At 39.6% G+C, this 16,892-nt stretch overlaps 1 protein-coding gene across 1 annotated transcript; it reads right to left on the bottom strand.

Annotated features, from left to right (window-relative positions):
• Positions 1-4,093: 4,093 nt before the first annotated feature.
• LOC131249886 (uncharacterized) lies at positions 4,094-5,108 on the bottom strand. Its single transcript, XM_058250630.1, has 4 exons — positions 4,906-5,108; positions 4,731-4,823; positions 4,541-4,648; positions 4,094-4,454 (listed from the first exon to the last, which is right to left on the bottom strand). Exons 1-4 carry the CDS (start codon positions 5,050-5,052, stop codon positions 4,278-4,280), a joined length of 525 nt encoding a protein of 174 aa, XP_058106613.1. The 5' UTR covers positions 5,053-5,108; the 3' UTR covers positions 4,094-4,277.
• Positions 5,109-16,892: the final 11,784 nt, after the last annotated feature.

The following is a 16,892-nucleotide window of genomic DNA, read 5'->3' as shown; positions in this document are numbered from 1 at the left end:
GCGTTATCTGCCACGTGTTACATGTTACGGGGACGTGAATTGCGTCGTAATAGCCCCTCCCTTCCCTAGCCCCAAACGGGCAGTTCTGTGGACGGGCCCACCTTGATGTATCTGTTTATCTAAGCCCTCCGTTCTTTTTCCTGTATATTTAAAGCATGCACACAAAAATGAGGCAAATTCAACACTCAAGTGGACCAAATCAAATAATAAGCTTGGTTACATTAAATGCACAAATCATTATATGTCAATTTTATTTAAATACAAGCCTCATATGTAGTGTGGTTGATTTGGGTGTTGGCCTATTTTTATGGTTATGCCTTAAAATGACAGGAGAAAAGGAATGAACACCCCCAAAGAACATCACGGTAGGCCTGCCCACAGAACTGCCCAGTCATGGCTAGAGACGGGCGAGGGTAGGACGTCCACGTTAGGTTCGCTCGCGTGCTACTCCTAGAGGTGTGGAGGAGGTGTGCATATTCTAGTAAGCATCTCAGTTCCATCAATCAATGGCAAGGCTTTGATAGGATGCGAGAGCGACATCACAACCAACATGCTGGCCCTTGGCTCGATTAATGCCACGGAGAGATTGATTTGGACCATTCTTTTGGTAGTACATGTCATTTATTAGCAAATATAGAAGTGCACGTATCAAGTGAGCCACAAGTTGAATCCAGACCATTCAAATTTTTATTTTTTATTATTTCCTTTCAAAAAAGCTTATTTCTCAAGCAAGTATAATTTGCTTGATCAATATAGGCTCATGCATTTTACTAGCGTGGGGCATGTTTCCAATGTATGCTACCTAATGAATGGTCCGGATCACTTGAATGCATGCCATCCATTGCAGGAAGTGCCCCCACATATATAGTAGGACACATGTTGTATACTGACCCTACCACTTCGGAAATCACTACTGGTCCTATTTTTTATTCATATCATCCATCCATTTTGTTAGACATGAACCCAAGTAGAAAGCAAATCCAAATCTTAGGTGGAACACACCACAGAGAATAGTGGTAATTGATCACCCACCATTAAAAATTTATAGCGCCACAAGTTTTGAAACAGCTAATATTTCTGTTATATTCTTCGATGTATGTGAGATCTAAGAGGTTGGATGGCAAATAAACATTACATGGGGGTGTAGGTAGGATATAATTGCATTTAGTCTCATGCAATTCTATGTAGCATTTGAAAAGGATGAAAAAGGATGGGATTAAGCGGGATAATATTGCATTTAGTCTCATGTAGGATTCTCATGAATTTTGAAATCCACGTGGCCCCACAATGATGCATGTGTTTATCCATACCGTCCGGCCAGTAACAGTGGGCGTTCATTCACCACTGATTTAGCGCGATATGGTGCACTTCAGATTTAAATCCACTTCATTTTTAATCTCATTTTGTATAATAAGTTAGAAAAATTAGATGAACACGTGGACAAAACATACCCATGGTGGAGTTTACAAAGCTCCAACCAGAAGTGACGTGGCACAGGTAGCATTAGTATACCATCCACGTCACCCATAATAGCTGGGAGCAGAATAGGTGTTACCTAGGTAATGGTGTTATCCGGACGCAATACTGCTTTATCGGAATGACAAGCAGAAGTTGTCAGAGTGGACCCATCGACTTTCAACCTACAAAGTTAAACCCACCAGCACTGACGTCGGCACAGGTAGCATCAGCAATCCATCTAGGCCCCACGTAGTAGCGGTGGAGCGGGGTAGGTGTTACCTGTGAAGGTATTATCCGGATGCTCGTCTCATTCGCAGACAGGAGCTGAGTGAGGGCCCATCAGCTATCACTCGTTGATTATGTATTCTACCTGGGTGTCTGCACCCCAATAATACCTCAGGGTAACACCTTACCTGGTAATACCTGATCTGGATGCAGATTTCCTGCTAAAAGCTTTTAAAGAAGATTTATGTAACGAGGTGCCAGGTGGGGCTCACCGTGATGTTTCTTAAATATCCATTCCATTCATTTTTTACTTTTATTTTTTTCATATTATTTTAAGGTATGAATTAAAAAATCAGGTGGATATAAAACTCAATGTAGCCACAAGAGATGAAAAACAGGAGAATAATTGGGTATCGTTGAAACCTCTCCAGCTCTACCTTATGTTTATATGCCATCCAGATCCTTTATAAGGTCATTCTCATTGAGATGAAGTGAAAAAGCATAAAACTTAGTCTAGTACAGAACTTTTATAGCCATATGAATGTTTAAATGATAGTTATTTAATCCTCATTGTTTTCTCTCATGTGGCCCACTTGAGTTGGGATCCACCTAATTTTTTTAATTTTTATTTTTTGTCTCATGCCATAAAATGACATGAAAAATTGGATGGCTGGATAGAATTTTTCAAAACCATCACAGTGGGCCCCCACCAACCATCCCATCATATGAACTTATTGCAAAAGGCTTTGGCAAGAATCCATAGCCCCACCTAATCCGCTAGGTAGTAAATGTGAAATGGTGCCCTCATTTTATGAGGACCTTTGTGGGGTGCGGATTAGGTTCTACCCCATCATGACCTAGCTAGTGACAGTCTATCATGCTTGGGGCTCTATGGGGCTCATTGTGATCTCTATTTTTTATTTGCCTTCCAGGGCAAGAGCCCTTAGAAGAGGTAGATCTAAGTCTCAAGATGACCACACCACAAGAAGTAGTGAGGATTTAAAGTTTATTGTTGAAAAACTTTTTAGGAGCCAAAAGAAATTTCTTTTTAGATCAAGTTGATATTTATGGCTTCCCTTCGTGCAGGTTTATGTAACCATATGAACAAGTTCGATGGCAAAATAACATTATGGTGGGCTCTAGGGTTCAATACCCATTGCTACTATGTGTTGTGATCCACTTCGGTCTTTGATGTCTCCCTTTGGGGCACATGCCCTAAAATGATCTGCCAAACTAGATAAATAGCATGGATAAAATATATAAATCACAATTGGCCTCACAAAGTCCCTTACATGACCACGCGTCTGTAGGTAGTAGTACAAGAAAAGACACTTTTGCCGACGAAAATTTTCGTCGGTAAGTTTGTTGCTAAAACACCGAGGGAGAAGACTTTTACCCACGGTAAAAAATTTCGTTGGCAAAGCTAAGACTTTTGCTGCCGATTTAATTTCATAGGTAAAAGCTTTTACCAACGTTTTTTTTTTCGCAGGCAAAAATACTAACAAATCGTTTTCCCTACGATTATTTTCGTAGCTAAAAGGATTTACAAAGCATTTACCTACAATTAATTTCATAGCTAAAAGATTTACAAAACTTTTACCTACGAATATTTTTAGCAGGTAATAAAATTTACAAAACTTTTACCTACAAATTATTTCGTAGGTAAAAATTGTTTCAAAAGTTTTACCTACGAATAATTTTGTAGCTAAACATATTTACAAAACTTTTGCCTATCAATATTTTTGTAGGCAAAAATATTTACAGAACTTTTCCTACGAGTCTTTTCGTTGCAAAAAGCTTTTACGAAACTTTTACCTACAGAACTTTTCCTACAAGTCTTTTCGTTGCAAAAAGCTTTTACGAAACTTTTACCTACAAATATTTTGGTAGGTAGGCAAAAATATTTTCACAACTTTTACCTACGAATAGTTTCGTAGCTAAAAATATTTACTGAACTTTTGCTAAAAAACCTACATCATACTTTTACCTACGAAAATTTTCGTAGGTAAAAGTGCCTTATTTTTTTTTTTCCATCCTCCGACCAAAAAATTCCTAGTATTCACTGTTACAATATTCCTGATATACACCTATTATATAAATATTTCATCATATTCACATTCACATCCATTTAAACCTAAAGTACGTAAATCCATCCAAATATAAACTAAATCCATCAACATGACATTCATTCACACATAAATACATATAAGTTTAACATCATAAATAGAATACAAAAAATCACAAAGATGAAGGCGGAGGTGGTGGAGTATCAGTAGGTAAGCGTGCAGCAAGAGCCTGAAACATCTCTGTCATCCGTCGCTCATGCTCGTCATCCTCCTCTCCTACTCCTCTCTCTCCCTCGCCTGCTACTCCATCCTCCTCCTCTCCTGCTCCTCCCTCTGCCTCGTCAGATCCTCCATCCTCTTCTCCTGCTCCTCCCTTTACCTAGTCAGATCCTCCATCCTCCTCTCATGCTCCTTCATCTGCCTCTCCAGCTGCTCACTCTTCTTCTCCAGCTGCTCTCTGATATCATGGACGACGACCCGTAGCTGCTGAACCTATTTCTCTGCGATATCAGCTCGGCGGGTGGCACTCTAGCCAACGACGATGGATCGGGTGGAGGCAGCTCTAGCGGGTGCCATGAGCTTGGCACCATGGCCAAGCCCACGCACATATCCAGAACGGGTGCCAAGCACCTCACTCAGGATCTCTGGCTCACTCCGCTGAGTACCATCGGGAGTGGGCTGATTGCGTAAGGTGTCCATCGCCGCCTGTAATGAAAACATATGAATTTTCTCTAAAAAATGACATTATTATAATTTAATGCAATTAAATTTTACAATGTAAGGATTTTTACCCAAATCTCGTCGGCTCTAGGATGTACCCAAGATCTCATCGCCTGTCGACAATGAGTCCCTCTATAGAGGTCTACCGGTCCGAGCTTCTGGCCAGTGACGGAATCTCGCTGCGCAATCGAAAAGACAATAGAGTTAATATAAATGTATGGAAAGAATATATCAACTTAATAATTACCAGTAATTTCTTACCATGTTGTGATGAAATTCTGCAAATGACTTTGAACCAGCTACGTGGTTCACTTCTAACTTTTCCCTGTTGTCAGAATTTATTTTGCTCCTCTTCTGAACACATTATTTATAATTCATTGTTATTAATCGCGAATTTAATTGTTACATTAAGATATCGTAAATATGTAAATATTACCTGAAAAGAATTAGACGAAAATCTATCGCAGAGTATCCGCCAGTCGTCATCGGTCACGTGCGGCGGTGCAGACAGTGGGGCCTCCTCGTGGCTCATGCACCGCTTGTGTAACACGGAGCGGTACTCCTTGAACCGCTCCTTGATCATGTCGTCGATAGCATAGGAAATGTGCGGAACACTCAAATCCAAGTCAAATTTATCCTGCAGTTTCGTAAATAATAGATTAAGGCAATAGACTTATTAAGAAAATAACTTAACCGTAAAATGAACTTTTATCAAATAAATTTTAAAAAACTAAAATTTACCTGAAGACGCTGACGGATGAGCTGTACCCCACCCCATCTACAGCAGTGGACAAGAATCCTCTCTAACACCTGTTTTACACAGTAATGGAAAGGCGTGGACTGGCAGATTGCCTGTGACAGCAATTTGTGAAACTTCCTACCATAAAAAAGCTAGGTGGGGCCTAACATGATATTTTTGAAAAAATCATCAAGTCCATCCATTTTGCCCGATCATGTTATGACATGGGCCCAAAAGCGAAGCGAATTGAAAACACAAGTATGCTACACAACACGAGAGTGTGTAAGGAAATGTCCGCCATTGAAACCTCCCTAGTTCTACCATGATGTTTATATGCCATCCATCTTGTTTATAATGTCATTCTTACTGGGATGAACTGAAAACACAAAAATTTTAGCATGATCCAAAACTTTTGTAGCCCCTTGAATGTGTCAAGGGGTGAACAGTCAATCCTCATTGTTTCCCATCATGAGGCTCACTTGATTTTATTATTTGTCTAGCAAAATGAATGGATGGGGGGTAAATTTCTCAAAACTATCATGGTGAGGCCCACTTAGCTTCCAAGAAGTTCCTGCGAAAACACCCAATAATAATCTAAAATCGACTTCTGTCCTGGTCCATCCTTGATTTTAGGTGCCATATAAACATAACTCAACCATATCAATAACTCAAGTGGACCACATGGCCCGAAACAATAAGGATGGTATGCCAACCACAAGTTTGTGTGTGGGGCCACCAGAGGGTTTATCTTTCCTCAAACATATTAATCACCTGAAGAGAAGATCCTGATCAAACATAGGTGGGTCACACCATATTATATATCTTAGATAGGAGAGAATTTTACTATGTTACCATTCATGTGAGCCATAAATGTATTTTACAACTATTATGTTTTTTGAATGGTTCAAATAAGCATCACATAATGAAGAGAGTAGATTTTACAAATATAATATAGTGGACCCCAAAGAGCTTGATTATTTTTAGTGCATTCATGAAAGGGGATGTGGACGTTACCGGGCTTGTTGGACCTATCCTTTTCCGCTTCATCATCCACGGTAACGACAAAAGACATGTTTGGATTCATGAAAAAGAAAAGAAAAGAAAAAACAAATATCATTTTAATTAGGGTGGAACCAACTTAATTTTCAATGTTTGCGTAGCCTTCTCTGTGGAAATATGTGGAAATCCCCGTTTCCAAATTTTGTTGATCAAACCATACATGCGCCGCCATCCATCTTCAAGCCATGTGGCAAATCTACCACCATCCATCTTTTCTTACGCCCCACATGTGGGAAGCATCCCACATGTGTCATCATCCATATTCGCTCTCTCCCCATATATGCAAACCGTTGCACATGTGCAGAGAGTCCCACGTGTCTCACCATCCAACTTGTTTTGTGTCCCACACATGCAAAGTATCCAATATATGCTAATTTGCCATATGTACCATCATTCATCTCCAATATCTCATATGTGCAAAGCATCTCACACGCGCCACATGTGCTATCATTTATCTTTGGTTGCTCCATATGTGCTACATGTGTTGTGAGTGGTGTCATATAGCTTCGAGGTCCCACGTGTCAAATTGTGTCAATTTGTCTCTTTTGGCACATGTACCATCGCATAAATTCAAGCAACTCACACATGCCATGTTTGCCACAATTCAAGCACCCCACACATGTATACCCTGATCCATAGCTTAAGTGGTAGACTGAGTGAAAAATACCTCGTTCAACACTGAGGTCTTGGTATTTGTCCCTAGTGGGAGTGGCTAACGGTGAAGTGTGAACTAACGGTAGGGTGTACTAACAAGCTAACAAAAAAAAATAAAAAGCACCCCACACATGTCACATCTTCCACCTGTGCCACAATGCTAATTTGGCAGGTATCGTGGAAGTACTGAGAATTTTTTTTAAAGAAAATTTTGATTATGCCAAACAACAAAAATGACAATACATCCTAAATTTTTTGAGAAATCTGGTTATAGATCAAAGAAGAAAAATAACATTTCTTTTCACATATTTCATGAAAATAAAGTTTTCCAAAAAATACTATTTTCCTCTTCCATGCTTTTAGAGGATCTAAATAGGCCTTTCCAAGACATGGAATTTTTATGGCAAAGTTTCTCATGAATTCAAATTTTACCTAATAGTTCCAAGAGGAATTGAAACACTGGAAAGGTGTATTTTGAGAGGAGAAATTATGTAAGTGCCCTTGATTATTGTTATCTTTAAAAAGTGGTGCATCAGGAACTGGGGCCCACATTTCATGTTTGTCATCCAGCTCGTTCAGCAAATGCACCACATCCAACATAAGCTTTTAGGCCATTTTTTAATGTTATGTTATTGGTTTTTTTTTGCTTTTTTCTTCTTTTTTTTTTTCTTTTTTCTGAAGGTAATAGATGGAATTACCTTATGGGTTTTTATATTTCTTTTAAAACGGAAGCCACTCGTCCTGGACTTTGCACTTGGAATTTAGTATTAGGAAACATGACTCAACTACCCTGAAAGTTATTAGACTAATACTAGCAAATAGTGGTAGGAATTGGAAGCTTGAGGAGTCTTTGCAATCCATAATTATATAACAACGGGGCAAATTTGTCATTTTAATTTCTCCCACAGCCCAACATGATTACTGATGGTTGCTCTTGCGCTAGATAAGTTGTTTTATTAAGTTATAAAATGACTGTTTTGCGCATATCACACCAGGATCCAGGATGAGCATTTGTAGAGGTGTACACGAATTGAGCTAGCTTGGTTAGCTCGCACGACTCGACTCAAAAAAGCTCGATTCGACTCGGTTAGAAGCTGATTTTGAGCTGAGTCGAGCTGATTTTGAGCTCAAAAATGAGTTCGAGCTGGCCCTAGCTCGACTCAACTCGGATCAAACCTAGGTCAAATTGAACTCGGATCGAACCAATTCGGTGACTCGGTTACTTTGATATTGATGTTGCTCACCAAGTGATTGATGAAATGAATCAAAGAAGTGTGGTTAGTGGCAAGGAAGGTATGTATATGAAACCAACACCCTTTTTTTCTTGATTTTTAAGTTGCTTAGAAGGTGTTTGATAAAATACCTATAAAACCATTGTCGTTGTCTCAAATACAGTGAGATTTTGAAAGTGTAGTCCAGGTGTTTGTGAAAATGCTGCAATGGCAAACTTGGCTCGATCTTGGCTCGAACTCAGCTCGAATTGGCCCAAGCTGCTGATCGAACTGAGCCGAGTTGGCCAGTCAAGCTCGAGGAGTGAGCCGAGCCGAGTTCAAGCTGAGGCCAGCTCGACTTAGTTAGGCTCGATGTACACCCCTAAGCATTATGGGCAAATATGTCAAAATCTCAATTTAGCTTAATTGGCTTTAAGGTGTGAAGTTTGCGAAAATGAGTTCAGGCATCCCAAGATAAGAATACAGAGCATGTGGAGTAATAATATACGCGAAAATTAAGATTGTTTTAGTCATTTTGATTTTACATTTGAGTTAATGAGGAAGAATATGGTATTTTCATGACTTATTTATGTCAATTAGCTATGTTAAGGGTTTTAAAAAAACATAAGAAAAATATTTATAATGAGAGTAACACAGCTCGCAAGAAGGGAAATAGCAATGTTATGTGATTTGTTTACACCCGATCTAATCACACCACATCATACGGCTAGTAAGCTGATATGCAGCAGCACCATTGTATAGAAGATCAAGATGAGATCCTCATAGTCAATGCGATCGGAAGGAAGAGATTGCGAAGTACAAGGAAAGTTGTCGCCATGAAACATTTGTTATCACGCTAAAGTAAAAGCGCGCGGTTGCATGCCGCGTGACAATATGAGAGAGGCCATATGCTCTGTAATAGCTTAAAAAAGAAGTCACGCCCACTATTTTAACTAATAATGATGCTTCTCACAACATATGGCAAAAATCAAATAGCTATCCATATGTGAAGCCATAAGCGAAGAGCTCTAGTACATTACAATTAGCTAAGGTGATTATCAATAGAGACACATGGTGCAACAAAATTGGTCGCGCGCATCTTGAAGCAAATTGATTATGTGAAGATCATGGAAACATCAATCGAAAATAGAAATATAATCATTTGCACTTATAACAAGATTGACCAATTGCAAAAAGATCTTATGAACTTGTCTTAAGTTAGAAGTATAATCGGTCAGGTCTGCTTATTAGTCAATCATTTAAGAAAAGATCTCAGATGCCTATCTTAATATGTGTATCTAGCAAACCACCTTACACATATAAATACAGTAAGGAATGAAGAGCTCGAAACCTAAGTCACTTCAATACAACACAACACTACTCTTTTCAGCACAACATTGTCTATCCTTCATCCGCTATGAACACGTTATTATTATTGTTGTTAAAATTATGTGCATTGTCTACCGTGACTCATGCGGAAGCTTTGTGGAGCTTAGAATTATGGATAAGCCCTAAAGAAAAGTGAATAATACCACTTAAAAATTATTACCTAATTAAAGGATTTACAAATTTAAATCAGTAAGGTAATTAACACTTAGAGTTCCAAGCCAAATGAGTCCAATCATATGTACTGCAAATGATGTAACGATAAGCAACTAATCTATAAAGTGAAATAATGAGCTTATGTGTGCTTGTAAGTTAAGTGTTTATCATATAATCTAATCCAAGAATTCATAAATTTAACTAATTAAACGTATAAGCTGCTAAGCACAAATATAATTATGGTCAAATGACAATCACAAACACAAGAATATGTAGTTGTTCGGTTTCTTTACTCCATTCTCGGCGGACATACTCTCATCGAGTATACCGGTTTGTCACTATCGGAGGTTTTAAATCGAGTTCATCTCTAACTTTTATAAGTATACACTCTCGTTAGAGGTCTACACAAGGACTTAATGCACGTACACTCCTATATTAGAGGAATACGTTTCCACCCGTGTTGGTGGCTCCCGAAAGGGACTTTAACCAAGTTTTTATTGGTCAACTAACAACCACTAGCAATTCTAATCCAAGGCCCTATGTACACTCTCGTCGAGGCTCCCTTGGAGACTAACATGTACACACCCATGTTCGGTGAATGTGGTCCTAATCCAAGGACCTACATACACTCTCATTGGAGGCTCCCATGGAGACTAACATGCGTACGAACCGTGTCCAGTGAATTTATAACACCCCAGTTCTCGAAACCCAAGTACACTGCTCGTTTTTCAAAAACCCGAGTATTAACCTTTAAAGATAGCTCAAATTTCACATACATTTTTTTTCTTTTTCTTTATCATTGTGACAATCTAGTGAAATAGAAACAAATCAAGTATAAGAGGAAAGTCCCAATACACATAACAAAATATTTGAGTGGCTACCGGAAAACTTATACAAACCAATGTCCCGAGTCTTTACAATTACATAAAAATACAAATTCAGCATAAATAAAATCTACAATTTAGAGTCGCAAAGTCATTTAACTTATCATACTCCACATGAATACCAACATGCGCTTCATCTATGTCTCTTGCACACTAAATATGGTTTGATAGTGTGAATGGCTATCTTAGTGATGTATAACCCCCAAGATTTATCAAGACATTACGATTAGGGCTGTTCACGAGTCGAGCTAGCTCGACCAACTTGCTCAACTCGGCTTGAGTCAGCTCGGATTGACTCGGCTTGAATGCCCGACTCGGGCCAAGTCAAGCTATTTTTTTTGTAGCTCGTGTTGAGTTCGAGCCAAGTTCGACCAGGTGGCATTTCAACTTGACTTGACTTGACTTGAACTCAAGCTCGACTAGGCTTATTTAATAAGCATATTAATTTTATAATTTATTAAATATTATATATATATATATATATTAAATATATTATAATATATATATATATAAGTCAAAACCCCACCCAACCCTAGCCCTTTTCCTTTCTTCTCTTTCTCTACCCGCCGCACACCCGACCAGCAAAAACCCACCGAACGACCACCACCGGTGCATGCTGCCAGCCGCTCGATCTCGCCGAGCGAAGAAGACCACATGGCCGCGCGCCCAATCTCGGTTAGCACTTACCTGTCTCCACATCCATGCCTTTATTTAAGAAATTACTCTTCTGTTGTTTCATCTCATCCCCTGCAGAAGAAAACTCCACTAAATCACTACTAACCCTGTAGATTCAACCCCTCATTCTTTCTTTCTTCTTCTCACAAAGCCCATCTTCTGTAAAATCAATCTCTAACATCTGTAACAACAATCCCACTGAAACCCAAACATGCATAAGTTGTTTGGGGGAGGGAGATGATGGAGAAGACTCCTACAATACTCCTGTTGTGGAGAGATTTGAATTTTTTTAGCTATGACCTGTAAACCCATCAGGCTATCACCTGTAATCTAAAAACATGTCATTTTGCTAGGTTTTAAATTATAGCTAAAACCTGCAATGACTTTACAGGATGTAAAGTCTGTTGGGGGCCTTGCACAAAACCTTAGGATCTAGCCTCTCGAAACAAACTAGAATTATGGAATAATAATGCAATGAACTAAATCAAAACATAAACTATTTCATACCAGGAATTTTTTCATGGAAAACCCTCAAAGAGGTAGAAACCACGGGACCTCGTCCAAATCAACAATCCACTATAAAGCAAAATGTTGCAACCGATTACAAGTACACACCACTTGGATTAAACCTTCCTCCCTCACGTAGGAGTGGATAAACAATAAGAGAAACAAAGAAGATGAAGAGATCTCACTGATTACGAGGACGTGGAAGCGCTGAGATATGGTAGATCACCTCTACGAGGATAGCCTCCTTTCCACAAGCTTCCTCTCTCTCTTTCTCACTCTCTCACACCTTTGATAGCCCTAAGCCCTCTTAGAAAACCTTTAGGAAACCTTAAAATACCCTGAAATTATACCATAATCCCGCATACACCCCTTTATATAAGAATAAAAAGAGGTAGAATCAAAACAGAAAATAAAATCCGTAAAATTTGTGTTTCCGCAATCGCATCTGCGAAACTCTTCGATGATATCGACGGTCTTTCGATGACAAACTTCGACATCATCGATGGTCCTTCGATGATATGGAAACAGGACCAAAAACTGTCTAGTGACCAAGGGTGAAAATTTCAACAATTATCGATGTCATCGAGCCACTCTCGATGACAGCCTCGATATCATCTAAAGTCCATCGATGATATCAAGAGGACTAAAAAACTGTCCAGCGACCAACGGTGAAAAATCCAGCAATTATCGATGATATCAAAACTGGTTCGATTTCATCGAACCCAGCAATGAGGAGAAAATCCCCATCAAAGTCTTTACAAGAAATTGCAGGCATCCAAACAGTTCCCATATCTGATTAGTGATTACCCATAAACCCTTTACAACTTGAACAAGCTTGAGCTCGACTCGACTCGAACCACTGACTCGACTCGAACTCGGCTCGACAGCTTTGGCAAACAAGCCAAGCTCCAATGTTGAGCTCGAGGCTAAGCTCAAGCTCGAGCTCGAACTTGAATACACCATGGACAAGCCAAGCCGAGCTTGGCCCACCTCGACTCGACTCGGCTCAATGCCCACCTCTAATTATGATAGTTAAGCATGGTTATCAAGAATAGTATATAATTCATATTTTACAATGACCATGATAATAATAAGACAGTTTATCAGATACGCATACATTAAATAATTTTTACAAAGGTACTTTTATTTAAATGCATGAATGCATGTACATGCTCATAAATGACCATGCAACGAGGACACCCAAGGTGACCTAGCTTCATGGGAGAGTATTTTATGATACATCCAAGGGGAAACTAGACACCCGAAAAAGTCCATGTGAAAAGGACAACCCATGGTAGTTGAATGCACGCGATGATAATTTAGGATCACTTAGTAAAGTACTCTACGGTACGGTCCATAGTGACCCAAGAAAAACCCCGCGTCTTATATCAACCAATCGGTATAGTCCACATGCCATAAAATGTATGATTAGCTCAGTCATTATTATTCCAATTGCAACCAATCAATTTATGAAAATTTAAAGGCCACTATAAGGGTTCGTCACCCAGCATAGGCCAATGACTCAGCATAATATCCCATATCACCATTTTCAACTCAGGGGAATCTAATAAATATGATGTTTTAAAAGTGATCTCTTGAACTAGTGACCAATCATAGTTCAACAAGTGGAATATACCATCGTAAGGTTATACATAAATAGTCCATCAAAGCTATATATGGCTATTATTCCATTAAAGCCGCAAGAGCCAAATATTCCATTCGCTGATGCGATAAGAATGAATTATTCTCTAAAAGTCACATAAGCCCAAATAATCCATGAGATGGTAAATCCACATCAAATGCTCCATTTAATCTAGTAGACAAAGTGACCACCAGTTCGATGACCTCCAAATATTCCATCAATTAATTGTATTTGACAAATTAGACTACGTATAATATGATAACACTTGTATATCTAAAGTGTTCATTTTAAATCAGAATAGAGGTATTTAAATTTCATCGCACGTTCAAATATTTGAATTTAAATCTAACTATCAATCATTTATAAGGAATCAAAATCAATAAAAGCAATAAACCATATTAAGCAATCAATAAGGGGAATGAACGAAGATGAATAAAACTGTCAAGATGTAAAAAAGCTTGGATTGGGAATTTTGCTTACACGTGGTTTAGAAGGTGTAATCCAGCCCAAATGTGAATCAAAAGAGAGTAAATCTATCAACTGAGTCAACTCGACTCGACAACTCGATTGCGAACTGACGACATCCAACCTGGCTCAAACTGCGAGTGGAAAATCATATTTTCCAAATGTTAAACACAACCGGCTTCGATCTGCTAGACAGAAGAACTCATCATAGGATAGATTCGGCCATTGCAGAGTCAACTCGAGTCACAACTCAGCTGCGATCGGAAATGTGACCCACCCGCTAACTCGGTAGCAGCACACCCAATTGATTCTCTTCTTCTTTCCATGGAAGATCTACCCAATAACATGAATTTAGGCCCTAGACTTAAGAGATGGCAGCTCAAATGACTCAGAGTCACTGAACTCACAACTAGAACTCAACTTGGTGCATCAAAGGACAATGCAGATTGGCAAACTCGTCAACTCCCTCCCTATAGCTCTCTCTTTCCTCTTCTTCTTCTTCTCCCTTTCTACTACTTTTCTCAACCTGAATAGGTCTAGACTCAACCCAAACTCAGACCGAGTTGTCCTAACTAGTGCGGCACCAATGTGCTCTCTCTCTCTCTCTCTCTCTCTCTCTCTCTCTCTCTCTCTCTCTCTCTCTGATCTTCTCCTTTCTGCTTCTCATTTCTTCCTTTGCCTTTCTTCTTCTTCTTTATTCAACTTAACAAACCCGACAGGTGTCAGAGATACAGCGAGTCGATAGAGTGAGTCGACCCAGCTGGAATAGTGACTCGATAGCGAGTCACCCATACCAGCAACTCGGCATCTTCCGCTGGCTCTCCTCTTCTTTTTTTCTTCTTTCTTTATAATTCTCCTCTTATCCTTCTTTCTCCTCTGTTAAGGGGACTAGATGGAGCTCTAGACTTAGGCTGAACTTGCAGTGACTCACACCGAGTCAACTCAACTCGATGCAGTAGTCGAAGCAGCATAATCTCTCTCCTCTCTCCTTTTCTCGCTTTCCTTTTTGGGAAAATGTTTCCCCAAAAAGCAACCTTTAATAGGCCCTACTAATATCGTTCTAGATGTTTCGAATGCTAACTAATCACTAGATTAGTTAACCGAGTCGATTTTGAGTCTAAATGCATTACGGTGGCAATCTGATTGTTTAGATTAAAAGAGGTTGCATGGCTCTGATTAGCCATACGTGATTGATTTCTAAGTCACTGGTCCACTAGATGACTGCATCAGATCATAAAATGAGGCTCATTGCCCCATGATGGGTTTTTACAGTCGGTGGAGAAGACGGTGAGGTTGATCATGGCAACTATCCACTTGATGGTTGATCCTTCGATCCAAGGGTTATGAATGGGTTGGATTGATCCTCTGAATCTTCTAGGACCCACCAAATGGAGAGATTTATCCAAAACTCGGTGGGTTTCGAGATTTTTGGCTGCGGTTATTACTCACGCAATCACAAGTTTTTTGCGAGAATTCAAATCGGCATGAGATGGCCTTGTTGGTTGCCCTAGCATCAACCACTAGGATGCCTCACACAGTTTCCAGAGGCAAACGAGTGGCTGAGATCCTTTATAGGGTAACCGTATTTAATAGAAAGTGCTCCAAGCTGCGCTTCTTTTGTTAGAAAACCCTAAACCTATGAAGGGTTGAGATGCTTTGCATCCAATGGTCTCGAAGGCAAGAGAATAGCGCTCCTGAATTGTCAGCAAGGAAACAAAGTTTCCATTTCTGGAATGACACTTGCACACAACTCTACTTGTGCCCGTGTGTGTGTGTGTGTATGCACATGCGTGGAAATCGAGTGACAAGGTTGGGGTTTGGTAGGAATCAGATGTTGCATTAGATGGATGGTTCAGATCATCTACATGATCCAAAGTGGTGGGTCATGGATCGTCGCAACAAAAGCGGTCCGTTTGAATCGGGTCTGCGGCGGGAAAGGAGATAAAATCCCCCTTTTTTGTCTTTATTGGGTCAGCACCTATTGACCCTGTTTGGCAGTCCTGTACACCGCGGTGCATGTAAGGGTCCAACACATGCAACACTTTCATGGGTCCACTTGAGATGTATGGTGAAATCCACTCCATCTATTTTTCTTGACTAGGATTGTTGGGCCATACTACCAAAGATGAGGTGGATCTAACGTTCAAGTGGGTCCTAAAGTTTGTTTTATACGCCTAACTGATACTTTCTGATGACACTTGAAAATCGGACGGTCGGATCCTTTTATAGAAAGATTTACTGATGATCTAAGGTCTCGAGGACCGATCACATCAAAACTGACAGTAACTTGAACTGAGTGGACAATCTAATGTGTTCTAATGGGGATTTTGGCTTACCAGACATTATGGATTGATGGATGGTGGATGTAATGATTTGGTTCTAACTTTAAGAAGTTTTAAGGTCTAATGGCCCACTAAATAGACTATTTGGATCATTTCAAGATGCCCCCAACTTACTAATCTAGTTCAGGTGGTTTAGATTTGTTTCGATACAAAGATAAAGGTCGGAGGCCCTAGATATATGATTTAAATGGTAACACCTGAGTACTAAAAATATAGGGTCTTATAGAATTTGGCCCTACAAAAGAACCTATGTCCTACACACGAATCTATTTGTGTTTGGGTCACAAACTCTATACTCAATCATTCACAAGGAAAGAGTGGTGATGGACTCTAACAAATGACAACCTTACTTACCGAATTGAGCCCCGTTGTAGCGTCTTTCTTAAGATGTTTATCGATCCTCTCACATGCTTCAATCAACTTCTCAATAGCTCTCACATTTGTCAATGTCGTTGGTTCAACTCCAAGAACAAACACGTTACATGCATTGCTCCAATGAGGTGACCATTCACATTTCAATATGATCGTCCTCACAAGAGCTATAGGGTCAAGGACATCAATCATTATGCTGAATAAGTGGAGTAAACCTTGTAGCAGAGGACGTCGGTCCTTCAAACGAGATGAACAGAAATGATTGAGTTGCGAGAGCAACTCCAAGCCATGCAATACCAACTTAAAAAACAATAGGGTGTAGATCTTCCCT

Source organism: Magnolia sinica, chromosome 6 (genome assembly GCF_029962835.1).
Source record: "Magnolia sinica isolate HGM2019 chromosome 6, MsV1, whole genome shotgun sequence".
Lineage (NCBI taxonomy): Eukaryota > Viridiplantae > Streptophyta > Magnoliopsida > Magnoliales > Magnoliaceae > Magnolia > Magnolia sinica.
Note: the sequence above shows the minus strand (reverse complement) of the source record. Positions and strands in the feature narration are given on the sequence as shown.